General features: G+C 39.9%; 1 protein-coding gene across 2 annotated transcripts; it reads left to right on the plus strand.

The window, feature by feature from the left end:
* The first annotated feature begins 6,961 nt into the window (after window positions 1-6,961).
* LOC138953434 (egl nine homolog 1-like) lies at window positions 6,962-21,409 on the plus strand. Of its 2 annotated transcripts, XR_011451529.1 has the most exons (6): window positions 6,962-8,266; window positions 10,793-10,912; window positions 11,849-11,985; window positions 12,423-12,487; window positions 15,504-18,791; window positions 18,878-21,409. XR_011451529.1 is itself a non-coding variant. In XM_070325242.1 (5 exons), the coding sequence occupies exons 1-5, from the start codon at window positions 7,214-7,216 to the stop codon at window positions 15,572-15,574; spliced, it is 1,446 nt and encodes a 481-aa protein (XP_070181343.1). In that variant the 5' UTR covers window positions 6,962-7,213; the 3' UTR covers window positions 15,575-21,409. The 2 variants fall into 2 exon arrangements, 1 of the variants encoding a protein (XP_070181343.1); XM_070325242.1 differs by having other exon boundaries at window positions 15,504-21,409.
* Window positions 21,410-22,179: the final 770 nt, after the last annotated feature.

The raw sequence follows: 22,179 nt of genomic DNA on the forward strand, positions 1-22,179 counted from the left end.
CACACGTTTTTGTTTTCAGTCGATCAAGAACCTCCACATTCTTGTTTTTGTTCACAATACAAATCAAAACTTGACTAAATGTAAAAAGGGTAGCTTGTAACCTCTCAAAATGTTTCAGAGTGTACAATAGATCGAGGGAATGCACAAAAAGCTGCCTGAAAAAATTGCACTTTGACCTTAGCATGGGTGCACTTTGACCTTAGCATGCGATTCGAATTTTTCATTGACGTTTCTTGCTAAACCAAAGAACTGAGCATAGTAGGAATGACGGAGGGATAAGCTAGCATCGTAAGAAACATAATCTCTAATTAATGGTAGTTATGAATGACTGGTATAATTATATTGAATACTTAGTGAAAATCAGTCAAACCTTCCAGCCCGCTAACACTTCAACTCGAGGGCCACGTGACCGCACGTGTACTGAACTTGCCTTAGCTTCCTTCTACGGTGTGTAAATGTGGATAACAGAAAAATATGGGCTCGAGTTATTTTAATTCTGCTGAAAGACGAATGTGTGTCGATCCACAGGCGCGTGACACCGTTGGGAGATCAATCGAGAGGGGCGGCCGGGGAGGGGAATTTGCCAGTCTTCATCAGTGTTACTTATGTACTTTTTAATTATTCATACTTGTCAGTATTATAGAGAGGCAATGGGAAGACAGTTAGACTTTAAAAAAAAAGTCTATCTTTAGGCCAATGCCATTTGCCTTTTTAATTGTGTCCAACATCTCTCTCTCTCTCTCTCTCTCTCTCTCTCTCTCTCTCTCTCTCTCTCTCTCTCTCTCTCTCTCTCTCTCTCTCTCTCTCTCTCTCTCTCTCTCTCTCTCTCCATTGACATATCGTCATCATTGTCATCGTCGTCGCCATCTTTTTGTTCATAGTCAGGACACTGATCCAAAGGCTTCTTGTCACAACTGATGTAGTATTTATACGACTGATCCACTGTGTCAACAACATTAATTGTTTATGATTCTAGTACAAGCTACATGCTATTTCCTGCACAGTTTTTGTTGTTGATATTTAAATTTTTTAATTTTATATTATTTTTGGGGTGGTTTCAGTTAATTATGGAACGAATTCAGAAAAAAAATCCCACAAAAGGCAGCCAGATATCTACTTTTTTTGGAACGATGCGGCTCTCGTCTCATTAACTGGCCTGCACATAATCTGCCGCAGTGCATACGATGTTGATTTTTGGTATGTGTCCAAGATTTTCTTATCACATTTAAAAACCCGGACACATCTGTTGTTGTGAAAATGATCACTAACACTGACAAGAAGGGCGGCACTTTTGAGCGATGAGCCTGCCTTTGCCTGGCATTCCCCCGCCGTCATCATCACGTCGCCATAGCGTTACGTGCACAGGGACACTGACAGGCAATGACTACAAGGTTAGGCCACAAGTAAATCAGGGCGTAGATCACAGTAATCTCGTCTGCAGCCTGACTCAGTGATTCCGTAACTTCGACTGAGTCGTGTCACGTACGTCCGCGAGTGGACTGCCTCTTGCCAAGGCGTGATTAGACCGCAAAAGTCTTCCGGCAACGGCCAGATAAACAAGTCTCATTAACCAGACGGTTTTAGTAAAAGTTTCAGTTTTCAAGCCGGTGCATCGCCAGCGGTACGATCCAATACAAAACAAGAAATTCCTCCGAGGTAGGAAAAACACCTCCGTTGGTCAAAGGGAAATAACCATTCTCACTGCCACCAACTGAGAAGGTTATTTCCCTTTGACCATTATTATGTGCCTCTATAAGTCCTTGTAGAATCTTAATCCACCAATAACTCCCTAACCGTGTGTTTGACTGGTCCCAATTTTTGTAAGGACCGTCTCAGGAATGTATAGAACCTGTTCACCAAGTTTGGTGACGATCGGTCCGTTCATTCTTGAGATCTATATGCGAACACAAACAAACAAACAAACAAACAAACACATCGAGCGAAACCTATACACACCCCTATACCGGGGGTGTAAATACAAGTCGCGTAAGGCGAAATTACTACATTTAGTCAAGCTGTGGAACTCACAGAATGAAATTGAACGTAGTCCGCCGCTAGTGCAAAAGGCAGTGAAAGTGACGAGCCTGTTTGGCGCGGTAGCGGTTGCGCTGTGCTTCATAGCACGTTTTACTGTACCTCTCTTCGTTTTAACTTTCTGAGCGTGTTTTTTATCCAAACATATCATATCTAATGTTTTTGGAATCAGGAACCGACAAGGAATAAGATAAAATAGTTTTTAAAACGATTTCGGAAATTTAATTTTAATCATAATTTTTATATTTTTAATTTTCAGAGCTTGTTTTTAATCCGAATATAACATATTTCTATGTTTTTTGAATCAGAACATGATAAAGAATAAAATAAAAGTAATTGTGGATCATTTTATAAAAAAATAATTTTAATTACAATTTTCAGATTTTTTAATGACCAAAGTCATTAATTAATTTTTAAGCCTCCATGCTGAAATGCAATACTGAAGTCCGGCCTTCGTCGAAGATTGCTTGGCCAAAATTTCAATCCATTTGATTGAAAATTGAGGGTGTGACAGTGCCGCCTCAACTTTTACAAAAAGCCGGATATGACGTCATAAAAGACATTTATCGAAAACATGAAAAAAACGTCTGGGGATTTCATACCCAGGAACTCTCATGTAAAATTTCATAAAGATCGGTCCAGTAGTTTAGTCTGAATCGTTATACACACACTCACGCACAGACAGACAGACACACACACACACATACACCACGACCCTCGTCTCGATTCCCCCCTCTACGTTAAAACATTTAGTCAAAACTTGACTAAATGTAAAAACTGACTGTTAGGCAAATTGGGGCTGTAAGGCCAAAAAAAAAATAGGTGTGGTTACGGTAACATAGCCAAAATAAATAGGGTAGGTAGGTAGGCAATCACTTTTTTTTTTGTTTTAACTTTTTTTTCTAATGTGTACAAATTGACAGGGAAATAAGTGTGCGACGCGGGCGCTTTCGCTTTCATTGCGTTTTCTGCACTCGTTTACTTGGGTTTTTTTGGGTTTTTTTTGACAAATGTAATAAAAAGTTATAGGGTCGGCCCCAAAAAATAGGGTAGGTCGGGTTACCGTAACCACACCTATTTTTTTTTTAGGCCTAAGCCGGAGTTTTTTTCTTTCACCTCTTCCCAGACTTTAACTGTGACGTGGGGAAAGTAATGCTATCCTTGTTTGTGGACACACATATCAATAATCTAAAGCGTGGTTTTTTCTGTCGCAAATTTTGGTAAGGCCTAAAAAAAAAAATAGGTGTGGTTACGGTAACCCGACCTACCCTATTTTTAGGGGCCGATCCTATAACTTTTTATTACATTTGTCGAAAAAAACAAAAAAAACCGAGTGCAAAAAACGCAATGAAAGCGAAAGCGCCCGAGTCGCACACCCTGTCAAGTAGGTTTAATTTGTACACATTAGAAAAAAAAAGTAAAAAAAAAAAAAAAAGTGATTGCCTACCTACCTACCCTATTTTTTTGGGCTATGTTACCGTAACCACACCTATTTTTTTTTTTGGCCTAAGTTGACAATGGTGTAAAAAAAAACAAGTCGCGTAAGGCGAAAATACAACATTTAGTCAAGTAGCTGTCGAACTCACAGAATGAAACTGAACGTAATGCAACGCAGCAAGACCGTATACTCGTAGCATCGTCAGTCCACCGCGCACGGCAAAGGCAGTGAAATTGACAAGAAGACCGGGGTAGTACTTGCGCTGAGAAGGATAGCACGCTTTTCTGTACCTCTCTTCGTTTTAACTTTCTGAGCGTGTTTTTAATCCAAACATATCATATCTATATGTTTTTGGAATCAGGAACCGACAAGGAATAAGATGAAAGTGATTTCGAAAATTTAATTTTGATCATAATTTTTATATTTTTAATTTTCAGAGCTTGTTTTTAATCCGAATATAACATATTTATGTGTTTTTGGAATCAGGAAATGATGAAGAATAAGATGAACGTAAATTTGGATCGTTTTATAAAAATGTTTTTTTTTTTTTACAATTTTCAGATTTTTAATGACCAAAGTCATTAATTAGTTTTTAAGCCACCAAGCTGAAATGCAATACCGAAGTCCGGCCTTTGTAGAAGATTGCTTGGCCAAAATTTCAATCAATTTAATTGAAAATGAGGGTGTGACAGTGCCGCCTCAACTTTTACAAAAAGCCGGATATGACGTCATCAAAGACATTTATCGAAAAAAAGAAAAAAAAAAACGTCGGGGATATCATTCCCAGGAACTCTCATGCAAAATTTCATAAAGATCGGTCCAGTAGTTTAGTCTGAATCGCTCTACACACACACACGCACAGACACACAGACACAGACACAGACACACACACACACACATACACCATGACCCTCGTCTCGATTACCCCGCTATGTAAAAAAAAGTCGCGTAAGGCGAAAATACAACATTTTGTCAAGCTGTCGAACTCACAGAATGAAACTGAACGCAATGCAATTTTTCAGCAAGACCGTATACTCGAAGCATCGTCAGTCCACCGCTCATGGCAAAGGCAGTGAAATTGACAAGAAGAGCGGGGTAGTAGTTGCGCTGAGAAGGATAGCACGCTTTTCTGTACCTCTCTTCGTTTTAACTTTCTGAGCGTGTTTTTAATCCAAACATATCATATCTATATGATTTTGGAATCAGGAACCGACAAGGAATAAGATGAAAGTGTTTTTAAATTGATTTCCAAAAACTAATTTTGATCATAAAAATGAGGGTGTGACAGTGCCGCCTCAACTTTTACAAAAAGCCGGATATGACGTCATCAAAGACATTTATCGAAAAAATGAAAAAAAACCGTCCGGGGATATCATTCCCAGGAACTCTGATGTAAAATTTCATAAAGATCGGTCCAGTAGTTTGGTCTGAATCGCTCTACACACACACACACGCACAGACACACAGACACACAGACACTCACACACACTCACACACTTGACTAAATGTAAAAAGGTGCACTCTGTACAGCACGCAGCCAGGCTGTAGATATTTAAAGTGTTACTAAGTAGTAGACCGTGTCATTTCATCAGTGTAGAAGCCTGGACACATATCCAAGGCGATTTACAAGATGTTTTTTTTACGAGAAGGTAGATCATGATTCTAATCATGCTTAATTTTAAATATAAAGGGATAGGCGACTGAAGCGAGAGGTTGGGCTTGGGCCAGGAAAAAATCCCGAATGAATATTTACTCTCTCAAAATTAGCAGTTACATTTCTTGTTCACCTTGTTTTGACTAAATGTTTTAACGTAGAGGGGGGAATCGAGACGAGGGTGTGGTGTATGTGTGTGTGTGTGTAGAGCGATTCAGAGAAAACTACTGGACCGATCTTCATGAAACTTAACATGAGAGATCCTGAGTATGGTATCTCCAGACATTTTTTTTCATTTTTTTGATAAATGTCTTTGATGACGTCATATCCGGCTCTTCGTGAAAGTTGAGGCGGCACTGTCACGCTCTCATTTTCCAACCAAATTGGTTGACATTTTGGTCAAGTAATCTTCGACGAAGCCCGGACTTTGGTATTGCATTTCAGCTTGAAGGCTTAAACATTAATTATTTGTTTGTTTGTTTTCTTAACGCCCAGCCGACCACGAAGGGCCATATCAGGGTGGTGCTGCTTTGACATATAACGTGCGCCACACACGTGACAAGACAGAAGTCGCAGCACAGGCTTCATGTCTGACCCAGTCACATTATTCTGACACGACCAACCAGTCCTAGCACTAACCCCTAAATGCCAGGCGGAGCAGCCACTAGATTGCCAATTTTAAAGTCTTAGGTATGACCCGGCCGGGGTTCGAACCCACGACCTCCCGATCACGGGGCGGACGCCTTACCACTAGGCCAACCGTGCCGGTACATTAATTATTGAGTTTGCTCATTTTAAGTTGTCATTAAAATCGATTTTTCGCAAACAGATTTAAAATTGATTGCATCGTATTCTTCATCACATTCTGAATCTAAAAATATATACATATGTCATGTTTACTCTTAAAATGTGATCACAATTAACGAAAATATATTAATTAATCTTACGATATAAATGTAAGAAATCGATCCAAAAATGATTTCATCTTATTCTTTATCATTTCCTGATTCCAAAAACATATAGATATGATAGGTTGGATTCAAAACAAGCTCAGAAAGTTAACAAGAATACAGAAAAGCGCGCTTTCCTGCTTAGCACAATACGCTACCGCGCTAATCTGGCGTGTCAATATCACTACGTTTTGCACGTGGGAGGTGAGCGATTTCCTTCACGCGGGGATTGACAAAGCTGTACTGTCTTGGTGAAAAAATACAGTGCGTTCAGTTTCATCCCGTGAGTTCGACAGCTTGACTAAATGTAGTAATTTCGCCTTACGCGACTTGTTTATGCATTATCAACACTTCAGATAAGGTCTGCAGTACCGCTGACATGTTTCAAAACATTTCCTCTTTTCGATCCTTAGTGCACGCACGTCCTTACACGATTAGTTATAGGGATGTGGGCGGGTGGCCGGAGAAAATTTGCACAGCCAATCCACAAACAACCAACCCATCTACCGTTACAATCATGACTCTGACGTACTTACGCACCAAATCGACCAATCAACATCCCCCCCCCCCCCCCCAGCACTCTTCAAAGTCAGTAGAACGACTGAGTGTCATGTGCCTATGTCTCAGATGCCATCACTCACTTTAGCATACAGACACTCTAAACGGGGTGGGGGTGGGCTTGGGTGTGAGCTCTCTTGTCAAATACTGCTATGAGTAGACAGGGGGTCACGCCTCATCCCCACCCCCTAGCACCCTGTTCCAGGCTGTGGCACCACGCTGATGCAGAGTAATGTAAAGCCTAAAGTAAAAACAGAGAAAACACTCCCCTGAATACGGTTATCTCCCTTCTTGTTCTTTGCTGACGGGAAATGACGTTTACTTGACCCCAATTTTGGCAGAAAGTGTGACAACTGTGCATGACTAGGTAGATTCCGCAACTCTAAAATAAATCTATATTTTGACGAATAACCGTCATGGCCTACGTGACCAGTCTAGGATGTTTACGTAGACATCTCATTCTCGGCATTCTCCTTATTTTGTGCAGGTGGCCGGGACAGGAGCCGTCGATTTATTAATCTTGTGGGGGGACGAAACTTCGTGCGCGCAAGAGCAAGGTCAGCATAGCTCGAGTTGTTGATGTTTTGCACAGGCCACAGTATGGCGGCTGATGGAGCAGCGGCCAGTGGGCTACGTGACGATCGGAATGTGTGCCAATTGTGCGGGGCCCTCGAGAACCTTTCATTGTGTGGTGGTTGCCGCGATACGTGGTACTGTTGCAAAGACCACCAACGCGCACATTGGAAGCAGCACAGGCGAAAATGCAAAGGGAGACAACAAACCAAGGCAAAAGACACGAGCATGCCAGAAGTGGCAGGACCGCAAGCACAACACGAGGCGGCGGCAGAAGACCTGTCGTCACTTACTGCTCTCTCCGAATCAGTTGCGAGTGACAGCTTGACGGGTAAACAAGACATTGCACACAGTCCCGAGATCTTAGCTAACTCAACTGCAGCCGCTGAAAAAGCGTCTGCTTTAAAGCCAATAAAAGAAACCGCAGTTATTAATTCAAGTTCAAAAGAGACTGAACCAACGCCTACTCCTAATCCGGTACAAGGGAAGACTAAGTCTCAAAAGGGAAAGAAGGCAGGTGGTGGTGCATCAAAGAAGGAGAGCACAGTGCAACTGCCAGCGATTGCAGAGGAGGGTTCATCTGATGAACGATTCTTCTTGGATGCGCGACCATTTTCGCAGACAATTCAGTCATCAGTTCACACTGACCGAGCACGACGAAGTGCAAGTGCCATGGCACCCCAAGGTGCTACGCTGGACACCAATGCTTATGTTGACATCTTAAAGTCTCGCTTTTCAGTCATAGCGCAGTATGTTGTGAAATGCTTGAACACCTATAACCTCTGTGTGATTGACGGTTTTCTTGGAGAAGTGACAGGCAAAGAAATCCTGGGTGAAGTGAATCAGCTTCACCATCTAGGCATCATGCAGAAGGGACAGTTGGTGCATTCGCATGCTTCAACTTCAGCTTCAGACAATATTCGTGGTGATGTTATCACCTGGGTTGATGGGAGAGAAAACATTTGTGAAAACATCCAGTACCTAGTCTCTTGTATGGATGCTGTAGTCAAGAACTGTTCATCTCTCTTGGAGGGCTACACAATCAATGAGAGAACAAAGGTATAACTTAGTAATTACTGCTTTGTGTCTTGCGATTGTATTGATGATAATTCTTAACACTATGAGCATGAGTACAAATCACATTTGCTATGAAAATTATTGAAACAAAATGGCTAAAGCTCTACTTATTTCCAATGAAAGTAACCAATGTCACATCTTTTCATTGTTTACTTTCAATGAGAACAGGTTGAGCTGTAGCCTTTTTGTTGAAAAAACCCAGTCAGATATTAAATTAGACCCTAGATCTCAGAATAAGCGGCAAATTGAAGATCTGATTTTTTTAATTTGACATTTTTAAATTCAAGACTGTGAACATTAACTTCTGTTTACACATGCTCCATTGCTTTCTGTTTATAGATTTTATTTGGTAAACTCAATCCATGTATTAATGCTGAATCTGATGTTAAGAAAAACAAGATTGTATACATGGAGCTATATATATATAAAGGCTATATATCAATCTTTTATTAAATTTGAAGCAGAACTGATGAAGATCATGAGGTATTATCCAGGTTTCCCAATTGCTTCGTTTCCGGCCGATTTATGTGGAGCACGTGATGCGCACAAAAAATATTGGCGGTCTAGAAGTGTCGTCTGCGCAATGATCGCGGCGGCGCCCGCGGCTTTCTTGACCGCCAAGGACGACTGCGCACGTTGTGATACGTCATTCGTTAGACCTCAATAGTTTGTTTAAAAATGTTCGTCTGTTCATGGGCCTGTGCACAGTGACAACTTTAAAGAAGATCTCTACCTTAGCTACTCAGTAATCCTTGTGCATGCATGGTACTACTTAATTATACTTTTGCTTGCATACACCACATTAGAGTTCTGTCGTTGTTGATGTGTTTGGCCGAGGTAAGAGATAACCTTGCGTAAGGTAAATGTCAACTGCACCTGCAGCTGTTCACGTACACCTGGATAAGGACAGATAGACAGAGTCGTAAAACTTGTGCGTTTGCTTGCCCTGTAATAATGTTAAACAAAAGCTTATCAAATGTATACCTAGTGTCAGCACGTATTGTTACATAAAGTTGGACTAGAATTTAAAGGGTAACATAGTCATAGCTATAGATCTATATAAGTCTGTTGGTTTCTTTTCCTCCTATGTAATAGACTAACTCATTTATCTTTGAGTTTGTGGTACAGTATTACAGAACAGGCCTGAAAGTGGCGAGTATTTTACTCGCCATGGTAAGTAGAAACATGTTACTGGCGAGTAAAAATGTTCATCTACTCGCCCAAATGCCAGTATAGTTGCTGAAACGAATTGTTGATTTGGCTAGTAAAGTTTGCTGCTCTCTGGCTAGTAAATTTTCAGAATCACTAGCCTAAGGTGAGTACACCATTTGTTGGACTTTCAGGGCTGCAGAATGCCTTTCATCAAAGATTAGATTTGTAAGGGTTTTCTACAGTGGTGTATTATGTGTTATATTTAAATATCATTTCAGTTGCTTTCAGTTTGAACCATGTGGGTTGAGTTTCAAACTTTACTATGAATAGGCTTCCACAATAATTGTAGTGTTGATTTTTAACAGCTATTTGGAATTTCCATACCTAAACTCCCATCACTGCACTGGCCTCTTAGTCTTATCAGGCATGGGAATTGTCCGCCGAACGGCGGATTTCCGCGGAATTTTTTTTTGTTCCGCCGAAAATGCAAAAGTGTCCGCCGAAAAAATAAAGGGGGGAGGCACACAAAAAAAGCACCGGTTACTTTGGCCTTTGCGCAAAAGCCCTCGAAAACTTTCCGTACTTTGTTCACGCACTGCTACCACCCGCCTCAGTTATTGAACTTTTATGTTTGAAAGTAAACCAGATTGCACAGATTGTGTTACAAGTTACATTTTCCTGTTTGTCTCAACAGATCAATTTTTTTTACAAATTTAAACCATATAATGATATAATACATGCATATATTTTTTTTTCTTCAAAGAAGCAAAAATTGGTACATTTTTGTACTAAAAACTCTGATTCTAAAAACAGAATTTAATGGCAAACTTGGAGCTCAGATGACACCAGATTGCACCATCTGGGTTCTTTGGAGAAAACAATTTCCGGGGGGGCATGCCCCCGGACCCCCCTAGTAAGGCTAGGCGCTTCGCGACGTCGACTTGACGCTTCGCGTCTTCAGTTATAAATTTTCCGCCTTTTTTACAATTTTCAATTCCCATGCCTGTCTTATGAAAGGCTCTTTAGAAATGGGAAAGTCAGAACACACACAGACATACACAGTCTATGGATAAATGGATGAACAGACAGACACACACACAGAAAGTTAGGTGCAAAGCATAATTTATAAATTATATCATTACTTCCTTACACTGTTACAGATATATATATGATATATGTGAATTGTATGCATTCTTTCTGGGAGACAATGTGAGACACACATGATTGTTATTTGTCACTGTCAGTGTCAGTCTTCTTTTGTTTGTTTGTCTTTTTCCTTCTGTTTGTAGTGGAGGCATTTTTAAGGGGAATCATTAAGCTTCACACAATGAACTAAAAAATGATTTTGTTCTACAGGCTATGGTCGCGTGTTATCCTGGTAATTCGACGGGATACGTGCGACATGTGGACAACCCTAACAGTGACGGGCGCTGTATTACCTGCATTTACTACCTCAACCAGAACTGGGATGTTCGGGTGAGAAAACTCTTTTTCCTTCAAAGTTCAAGAGAAGCATTAATGCATGAGGTGGGATAGTGTGAGAGAGAGAGCACATATGCATGTGTGTGTGTGTGTGTGTGTTTGTACGTCCCTCTCTGTCAGTCTTTGTCTGTTTACATTTACACAGCTACAACAAGTATGTGTTTGCATACACATGTTTACAGAACTAATTCAGGTTAGCATTCACTGATTCAGCTTCAGTTTAGATGCCCCAGAACTTGAAGGGGCTGGGCAGATAGATTGCGCAGAGATAAGAAATCTTCCACACAAATGGCTTCTTGTGGTCGCCCAGCAATTAATCCACTGTGTGTGGGGTGGTTATGGGTGGTAAGGGCTATGGTTAAGATGATGCACCTTTCACGATAAGTATCTATTTCTGTAGCTTCTTGGGATGCAGGGAATCTATTTTTACCCAAGTGTTTGGAAGCATGTACTTTACTGCAGCTAGTTTGCATGTTGATGTTTAAATTGTACTATCCGCTTGAATGATGTTTTGGTGTTGCAGGATCATGTGCTTTTGTCAACAGAGCTTGCTAGTGTAATCAGCCGCCTGGGAGGGGGTTGTGGGTATAGGCAAAGATGCAGTCATACTCATAGTTTGAATGAAAGCAAAACTGTTGGTGTTAATACAAATACAAGTATTTTACTTGAATATCAAAAAGAATATAGTTTTTGAAATCATGAATCCATGTAAACATGGTTAATGAGAATTAAGAAGTTTTCTGATCAGCCCACATGCCTTGGTTTCTGTGTGTGTGTGTGTGTGTGTGTGTGTGTGTGTGTGCGCACTTTTTATGAAAATAGTCAGTCTTGTCTGGAATGTAAGATAAAACACCACACTTTGTTAAAGTATTCGGGCTGATGCATTCCATCTTCAGGAATTCTGATTTGAGAGTATTTCTCTGTGTATAGAGAGATGGAGGCATGCTGAGGATCTATCCTGAAGACACAGAGACTGTCGCCAACATTGAACCCAAATTCGACAGACTTCTCTTTTTCTGGTCGGATCGAAGGAATCCACATGAGGTTTTGCCTGCCTTGCGTGAGAGGTATGAAATGCTGATGCCTCGCTTATGTTCATTAGGTGTGTGTGCGTGTGTGTGTGTGTTGTGTGGCATGTGTGTGTGTAACACTCTGTAAGTGTGTGTGTGTTAGGGGCATGTAAAGTAACATTAAAGTAATGATCACTAACTTTCCAATTTTGTTTCCTTGAATGGCTTAGAATGTTCAGTCTTTTGGTTAAAAACAACAACAACACACCCCAGTATGATGATGAAAATAAAAAGTAGCAGAGGTTGTTTGCAGACGCTTGGCCCACTATCATTTATTTAGCTGTACAGCAAGTTTTAAATCTAATTGCAGATTAAGGCCTGTAATTTATATTCAGGGTCTTAAAAGATGATTCCATGCTCTACAGTCTATGTTTTTACCATAGTAGTACATGCACTTCATACATGTATGTACAGTGTATGTTTGTTGATTTCAGGTATGCAATCACAGTTTGGTACTATGAAGCAGAAGAACGAGCCAGGGCATTAAAGAAATTTAAAGGTAAGCTTGTTAGATACCTTGTTTTTTTCTTCAATTTAGACAGTGTACATGCTATTTGATATTTTCTTACGAATACTTGAAATGTTATAACCATCGTGCTCTCTTCATTTGTGAATTGGAATGTTGAGACTTTCAAAATCTGATGCATGAGTGTCATCATTTTGAATATACAGTGGAACCTCCCGTAACGACCTCTCCCAAGAACGACCCCCTCCTTTTGCCGACCGAATTTCTCGGCTCGGATGCCTTTTACTATGTAACTAACCTCCCAAGAACGACGACCTCCGTTTTCAGACGACCGACCTAATATCAAAGGGTCAATAACGACTTTGACCTTTTTATCAGCTGGTGTCAAAGTTCGTAATTGCCCAGCACAGATTAGTCACGCATCAAGAGTCAGGGGTGGTGGTCTGTGGTCAGCGCTGCGTGCAGGTCGAGTGGCCTACGGCTGTCCTCTTCTCACCTGTTGCTGTCACAATTGAATGACTGCCCTTGAAGTAGGGGAAGTGGAGGGGAGGGGAGAGAAAGGGAGTGGAAGGTGTTGGTAGGCGCAGTTTGAACAACAACTCAATAATGAAGGCGTCAATATTGCCCGCCTACCCCATGGCGTTCTTTTTGTCTAGTTTGTTTGCGTACCTCTGTTCTGTGATTTTGTGCTCACCACCTGTGTAGATGAATAATCCTGAATAAACAATGGAAAGACTCCCCTTGACTTGAGTTTGTGAGTTGTTTTGTGTCAAAGCGCTCTGTCTTAGTTCAACTTCATTTTACATTTTGAGAGGTTGTGTGTTAACATGGCGACTCCAACAAAAAAACGAAAACTGTTGACGCTAGAAGACAGGATCAAAGTCATAGAAAGAAGCAATAAGGGTGAGACTGCGATCGCAATCGCTATAAGTCTTGGAGTTGGAAAAACACCGATCCAAACCATTATCAAGAGTCAACTTATTTATTTATTTTTATTTACGAGGATTTATATCGCGCACGTATCTCACCACACAAGGCGACTCAAGGCGCATGTTACCTATTAATGCCGTGTGAGATGGAATTTTTTTTACACAATATATCACGCATTCACATCGGCCAGTAGATCGACTGCCTTTAGGCGCTGCATCCACCTTTCACGGCCTATTATTCCAGGTCACACGGGTATTTTGGTGGACATTTTTATCTACGCCTATACAATTTTGCCAGGAAAGACCCTTTTGTCAATCGTGGGATCTTTAACGTGCATACCCCAATGTAGTGTACACGAAGGGACCTCGGTTTATCGTCTCATCCGAAAGACTAGCACTTGAACCCACCACCTAGGTTAGGAAAGGGGGGAGAAAATTGCTAACGCCCTGACCCAGGGTCGAACTCGCAACCTCTCGCTTCTGAGCGCAAGTGTGTTACCACTCGGCCACCCAGACCACTTGTATACTCTTAAGACATGTATAACTACATACACGTATTATACAACAGATTTTGCAGTCTCATTGTGTTTAATTCTGTGTGTGTGTGTGTTATCTGCCTGTTTTCAAACGGGAGCAAAAATGGTACATGTATAGCGAACCCAAATCCCAAGGGACATAACTACCAAAAATCAAAGACAACTGCACAACAGTTGCCTCCCCTGTCAAAAAAATGAAAACCTCCCTAACTCCCAATAAAGACCCCTCCTTTTTACGACCGATTTCTCTGGACATTTTCAAGGTCGTTAGTGGGAGGTTTTACTGTATATCTGTTTAAGTACATGTACAGGTTGACCCACAAAAATATTAATAACTTCCATTTGTTGACTGAAGTACTTCATATTTGGGGGACAGAAACTTCAGCCTATGCATGACCCTTCCACAAAGTGACAAGTCTATAGATAAAATGATTTGACTTTTGTGCAATTTCAAAAACAATTGCCAAATTCGGCGATCGACTCATCAGTACGAGGTTTAAAATTGAGCGGTAGCCAAACTAGATTGTTACCTTTGGGGTAGTTTGAATGACATAGTATACCTTAATCAACATTAGACAATCAGTGATTTGAATACAGCAATTACATGCAGGATCAAGGCATTTCCCATGGATGAATGTGTTCATGTCATTGATGAATTTTGCGTGACATTGCGCACGGGTAACTTTCCAACAAAGGGTTAATTTTTCTAGTCATTTGCGTTAGCAAATATTTTCATCGTTGTTGTGCATGAACTTCAGTTCGTCCACAACAATTCTACAAAGTTTCGAGTCTGTAGGTAAAATGGTCCGACATTTACCTTATCTCCAAAATGTGATCCAAATTACACCTCCAAAATTGTTAATGTCACGAAAGCTCTCCTGAACCTAGCTGTAACTGCTTTCTTCAGGTCACCGATGATCTAGGGGGTGAAGGGCGTGTTTGTGTATACTCTTAGGGTTGCATTTTTTGGGGGGTCACCCTGTATGTGATGTTATGTTCCCTTAAAATTAAACATGATAATTTTGAATTCAAAGAGTTTAATCTTTGTTGAAAAACCATACTATAAATGCTCTGAATGGAGTTATCAGGTGTCCCATAGGAAAGCAATTTTTTTATTTTTTTTGCTGCTGTAAACATAGAAAATTTTTTATCACTTGTTCAAAGATACTTTCCTGTGTAAAAAAATTATGTAAACCACCATAGATCTTTCTAGACATTTTATATAAGAACAAGACCTTCCTCGTACTTGGACATATACCAAAAATCAACAGCATGCACTATGGGCAGAGTCGAAATTTTTGACTGAATCCATTTCAAAGAGTAAGGTCTGGTCCATGGTGATTTACACAATGATTTACAAAGAAAGGAATGCACATGGGAGTCCCTGCTTTGAGACCCCCTGTTTTAAGGCAACCTTCTCTTTAAGACCCTAGTTTTCCAGATTTTCTGTAAGTAAAGTCTATAAATCTACCTGATTTTCTGATTGTTGGCAGCCTCAAAATGGGGGTTCCACTGTATCATGAAAACACTGACTTTGCACCACTGGAAAGGCTTCAGCAAATTCTGTGTTTTGTTTATCTTTAGGTGAGTTGTCCAATCATCCCAAGAAGCAGGCAGTCCCTTTGTTCAACGGATCACAGGACAACAGCTCCTAGCACAGCCGGTCAGTGTTGGACACTAAGCTACTGGAGTTGAAATTCTGTGCCATAGACTGTTTCATCAGCAACAAAATCAAGTGACGTGATAGTCTGACTCCCAGACATTGCAGTTTGTGACACTATCTGTGCTGATGACACAACAAATTGTTGCCATACTTTTTCCAGATGATGATATCCCCCTTTTTTTTTTTAACAAAGATTTGCTCTTTGTTTTTCCTCATGGTCAAAGAACTGCTGATTTTGCCAAACCTAATTGTATTTTTGTCTGTGGGTGAAAGATATTTGCTTTGATGACAGGAAGCAGGGCATTTTCTGTATGTGTGTGTGTGTGTGTGTGTGTGTGTGTGTGTGGTCTCTGTAAACTCACTTGCTCTTTGTAAAATCATCAATGCTATGCTTTTGAAAACCAATTGAAGTGTTGTTGATGACAGGTTTTGTAAGAGGAGCTTAAGACATAGAGATTTCACATAAAGGCAAAAGATATGCGTCCTCAACATAACTGAGAATCTGAATGATTATGAAGAAATAAAGTTGTCCAAGGTGAGAGGACAGAAGGTGATGTAGTCGTTGTTGTGTCCTCGGTGTTGCTTGTTTAGGAAGAAAAACTCTCAGCTTCAGTTAATGCTGTAAATGAAGAAACAGAAATAAAAAGCCAAAAGACATTTCTGCTATTAGTGAACCCATGATTTGCAGTTCTTGGACTTTGTACAACCAAAGACAATCCACTTTTAGTTGCTGAGCGTGTTAATGGAATCTGGACGGGTTTGGAAAAATGGATTTCAGGGGTATGTCTGCTGTTAACATGGACCTGAGAGATGCAGATTCAATCAAAGTGAAAGTTGTGTCTGGTTTGAATGGTGTTTTGCATGCACTGTCATGCAGTGTGCGACAAATTTTGTGATGTGACTTTTTCTCTGGACACCGTTGAATGAGAAATGGGTTCAAATCTCCTTTTTGGACTGAAATTCAGGATCATGTATTGAAGTGACTGTTGAATGAAGAAGCCAAAACTGTTACTTGATGATTGAAAAAAGGGCTCACTATGTTTCCGTGTCCGTTCAAGATATGTCTGAGATGTTTTTTTGTATGCATTTGTGAACATTTGCATATCTGAGCGCATGTGGATTCAAGGCAAGTGTAAAAAGTTACCTGCTGTGACTGTGTTTCACAGTGACTCTGGAACAAAAACATGGATTGTTACAAACACAAACTTTCAAGGGGCATTCAAGGTTTCTGTTCTTTGCTTACATGACTTTGATTTCATTACCTTCTTCAAGTTTGGCTCGATTATGCTTGTTAATTTTTCAAAGATTTCTGCTTAAGAAATAACGGGTGCTGCTTTCATTTCCGTTTTTAATATTGCTTAAATTGTTTTTACTCAAAGTTTTCTTATTTTAAAAGCACATGTATGGTTTTTGTATACTTTTGATATATTAATGAAGAAAAGGATTGTTCATTTTTGAGTTTACTTTGTTTCATGCTACAAAACAACATTGGCTTATGTTAGCAATATGGATTTGCAGTTTAAGTTGGTAGTGTATGTGGTGTTGTTCTTTAAAACATTAATGATTTCCAAATTTTAATTTTATATGCTGTTTTATGTTACTTAACAAAAATAATACTTTATTCAATTGATCACTTTGTCGATCTAAAATATCCTTGACCAATTCATTCCCGGTGAAATAATGGTGCATGTGTGTTTAGTTTGACTCTGTTTTTCCTCAAGAATGCTCCCGTTTGCCGAAACAATTGCACCCTCTTTAAGGTTTTTTAAGGAAAATACTGCAGTGTCAAAAACATTTCATTCTCCGCTCCCACCCAGTAGTTGCATTTATAGCCCCCCGCGGGTTAGGGGGAGTCCCATATTGGTTGGGACGAGAAAGAATTTACCCGATGCTCCCCAGCATGTCGTAAGAGGCGACTAACGGATTCTGTTTCTCCTTTTACCCTTGTTAAGTGTTTCTTGTATAGAATATAGTCAATGTTTGTAAAGATTTTAGTCAAGCAGTATGTAAGAAATGTTAAGTCCTTTGTACTGGAAACTTGCATTCTCCCAGTAAGGTAATATATTGTACTACGTTGCAAGCCCCTGGAGCAATTTTTTGATTAGTGCTTTTGTGAACAAGAAACAATTAACAAGTGGCTCTATCCCATCTCCCCCCTTTCCACGTCGCGATATAACCTTGAACGGTTGAAAACAACGTTAAACACCAAATAAAGAAAGAAAGAAAGTTGCATTTATACCCCCTCTTGAGCTCAGAGGAAATGGATATTTAACCTTCTAGGTTCTGCTGCAACCTTAAAGGCACAGTAAGCCTCCCGTAAACCATCACAGATACTGTCAGGCTTTTATACACCGTACAAACACCCTTTCTGATTTAAACACTCACGGCTTGAGAACATCCTAGGTTCCCTCCGTAAAGAGCGAGCAATTTTCAAAGAATTTATTTTTGCGTAGTTTATCTTACCCCTGAGCCATTGTGAAGCGGTGTGATCCAGTTTCCTTTTTGACTCACATGCGTAGCAAAAGTGAGTCTATGTACTCACCCGAGTCGTCCGTCCGTCCGTCCGTCCGTCCGGAAAACTTTAACGTTGGATATTTCTTGGACACTATTCAGTCTATCAGTACCAAATTTGGCAAGATTGTGTATGATGACAAGGCCCCAAAAAACATACATAGCATCTTGACCTTGCTTCAAGGTCAAGGTCGCAGGGGCCATAAATGTTGTCTAAAAAACAGCTATTTTTCACATTTTTCCCATTTTCTCTGAAGTTTTTGAGATTGAATACCTCACCTATATATGATATATAGGGCAAAGTAAGCCCCATCTTTTGATACCAGTTTGGTTTACCTTGCTTCAAGGTCAAGGTCACAGGAGCTCTTCAAAGTTGGATTGTATACATATTTTGAAGTGACCTTGACCCTGAACTATGGAAGATAACTGTTTCAAACTTAAAAATTATGTGGGGCACATGTTATGCTTTCATCATGAGACACATTTGGTCACATATGATCAAGGTCAAGGTCACTTTGACCCTTATGAAATGTGACCAAAATAAGGTAGTGAACCACTAAAAGTGACCATATATCATGGTAGAAAGAGCCAATAAGCACCATTGTACTTCCTATGTCTTGAATTAACAGCTTTGTGTTGCATGACCTTGGATGACCTTGACCTTGTCAAGGTCACATGTATTTTGGTAGGAAAAATGTGTAAAGCAGTTCTTAGTGTATGATGTCATTGCTAGGTTTAGTTATTTGACCTTGACCCTGAAGGTCAAGGTCATGTAAAGGTCAAGGTCAAGCATGTGAGTCGTATGGGCTTTGCCCTTCTTGTTTCACAATGTAGTCGTCAGTTTGTAATTTGAATGCGACTCGCTGTAAGCTTATCTGCAATAGCACGTTATTATGTACCTCTGAATCTAAACGAAACGAAACAAACGGCTGTGATTCACAAGAACTCTAGCGATGGCTTTTGACTGTTCAGAGGAACTGGCGATAGGCATAAACCGTCGTCTGCTACGAGAACCACGACCTTGCGTGACCCTGCTTCTGGGCTTTTCTTTTTTACATTTAGTCAAGTTTTGACTAAATGTTTTAACGTAGAGGGGGGAATCGAGACGAGGGTCGTGGTGTATGTGTGTGCGTCTGTCTGTGTGTGTGTGTAGAGCGATTCAGACTAAACTACTGGGCTGATTTTTATGAAATTTGACATGAGAGTTCCTGGGTATGATATCCCCGGACGTTTTTTCATTTTTTCGATAAATACCTTTGATGACGTCATATCCGGCTTTTTGTAAAAGTTGAGGCGGCACTGTCACACCCTCATTTTTCAATCAAATTGATTGAAATTTTGGCAAAGCAATCTTCGACGAAGCCCGGGGTTTGGTATTGCATTTCAGCTTGGTGGCTTAAAAACTAATGAGTGAGTTTGGTCATTAAAAATCGGAAATTTTTTTTTTTATTAAACGATCCAAAAACAATTTCATCTTATTCTTCGTCATTTTCTGATTCCAAAAACATATACATATGTTATATTTGGATTAAAAACAAGCTCTGAAAATTAAAAATATAAAAATTATGATCAAAATTAAATTTCCGCAATCGTTTTAAAAACTATTTCATCTTATTCCTTGTCGGTTCCTGATTCCAAAAACATATAGATATGATATGTTTGGATTAAAACCACGCTCAGAAAGTTAAAACGAAGAGAGGTACAGTAAAGCGTGCTATGAAGCACAGCGCAATCGCTACCGCGCCAAACAGGCTCGTCACTTTCACTGCCTTTTGCACTAGCGGCGGACTACGTTCAGTTTCATTCTGTGAGTTCCACAGCTTGACTAAATGTAGTAATTTCGCCTTACGCGACTTGTTCAATCTTTCAAAACTTCGAATTGTACTGATCTTGTCTTAATGAAAAAAGAATTCTTTTATGATTTAAGAATGTTTGTGTAACAAGCTGTCAATTTATTATTTAGATTTTAAAAGTTAGGTCTAGCGCCAAAACGCACCACGGTCCGATTTTGTTATCAGACAATCCGCAAAATTAATTCTTTGAAAATTGCTCGCTCTTTACGTAGGGCACCTAGGATGTTCCCGTTCGGTAAGCGTTCAAATGGAAGGGTGTTTGTACTGTGTGTAAAAGCCTGACAGTATCTGTGATGGTTTACGGGAGGCGTACTGTGCCTTTAAAAAATGTATGGCACTCTTATAGTCCGCCATGTCTTTCAGTGTGGTTAGTTGTAGTCTGTGGTTTTCTATGACTGGTATCTTGGGAATGGTATATTTGGGATCAAGACATGTTAAAGTGATGTCAGTCACTTTCACTGGTCTTAATTTAGAATATGTTTGTGTCGGACTAACTGTGACTGTATATTTTGAATATGCCTTTCCAACACATTTGACTTTCTTCAGATGTTTGTGCCAAAATCTGCTTTTCACCAAATACAGCAAACGAAAATACTATTGTCTTTATTGCCTGAAATTGTCTTTATTGTTGCAAGATTTGTTTGGTTTACTTCGTTTTTATTTTAAACACTGGAGGTTTGTCTTTTTTTTGAATGTCCTGAAAAAAAATCCACAGGCAAGAATTTGACTTTTTTCATTGTGCTTTCTTGTTGAGTGAAGATTTCTGTTTGTTTTTTTGGTTTTTTTTGTTTTCCACTGGAGGCTTTGACAAGAGTGTGTAGGATGCCAAGCTTAAACCATGGTTTTCTGACGGCTTGGCCAACTGTTTTCCCTTCCAGTGTGGAAGCTACATTTTGTCATACTGTGGTACATGTATGTGTTAATGAAAGGACACCATCGTAACCAGCCTAAAGTGTTCCTACATTACATGTGCCACTTCATGGCAGTTACATTTTGGTCAAGATAATAGACAAACTAAGGGACAACAAAAGGTGTCAGAAGAATATTTGTGAGTTATGGTAATAACAAATACCTAACCGAGTTGGTGTTTTTGCAAATGTCTTGCACGTTTCAAATTAGATAAGGATAATATAAGATTTATCACTGAAAATGGACCTCATTTTGGCTAACCTTTGCTTGCTGTTTACATCTGTAGGTACTTGCATGAAACATACCAGGAAAATATGCTATATATCATGTGTGTGTGTGTGTGAGTGTGTGTGTGTGTGTGTGTGTGTGTGTGAGCATGAACGAGTATTTGCTGACAAAACTCTCCATGGAAAAAGTGATTAAAAAAATTAATGTTGCTTTGTAAAAACTGTTCAGCAAAGTGGGTTGGTGGTGTACCACTCCTTTTATTTGAAACACTTCATGCACGATCAATGGCAAAGGTGGAGAAAATAAAAATAAAATAAAATCAATGATTATTGTGTTACTCTTGATTTGCTGGAGACTGGGATCGAGAGGAAGCGCATGTGTGTGTGTCTGTGTGTGTTTCTGTGTGTGTGTGTGTCTGTCTGTCTGTCTCTGTGTGTGTGTGAGTGGGTGTACAGCGATTCCAAATAGTTGTAAGATGATCGTTGCTGGCCCAGGAAATACGGATTTAACTTCGTGTTCAATTATAATAACAATGACCTTCACTTCGTCTTAGGAATCGCCCACTCCGGTTAGAGCTCACAGTTCTTTAAAGGCAACATAGAATTACGTGACATTTCCTACAACACATTACGGTACATGTATAAGAAAGCACGGCAGTATTTTAGATGATTGGTGCGCTCGTGATTTATGAGAGCGCCTGTGGCTCTATGAATGGTTACAGAGATATGTCTGTGCTGTCTTCAACTTGATGACAGATCCTGTTTTTGTAAAAACGTTTTTGTTTGGGGCTGTTTGCAGAAAGAAAGGTGACATGGAGGGCAAGTTAAAAAATAAAAAGGAAAAAAAGACAAGGGTGTCATACTTTTATTTTTTATGTTTTATGTTTTGTCCTTGTTAAGGAAATGTCACAGGCTTCATTTTGAGGAAAATTTGTTTTTGTCTAGTTTTTCTGGTGTTTGCTTAGTAGTAGTAGTAGTAGTAGTTTTTGTTGTTGTTGTGTTTTTAGTACGAAAGCACGAATGGTTCGAATGAATTCAACACCATTGATATCTCTCTCTCTCTCTCTCTCTCTCTCTCTCTCTCTCTCTCTCTCTCT

The sequence above is a fragment of the Littorina saxatilis genome, linkage group LG17 (genome assembly GCF_037325665.1).
Source record: "Littorina saxatilis isolate snail1 linkage group LG17, US_GU_Lsax_2.0, whole genome shotgun sequence".
NCBI lineage: Eukaryota > Metazoa > Mollusca > Gastropoda > Littorinimorpha > Littorinidae > Littorina > Littorina saxatilis.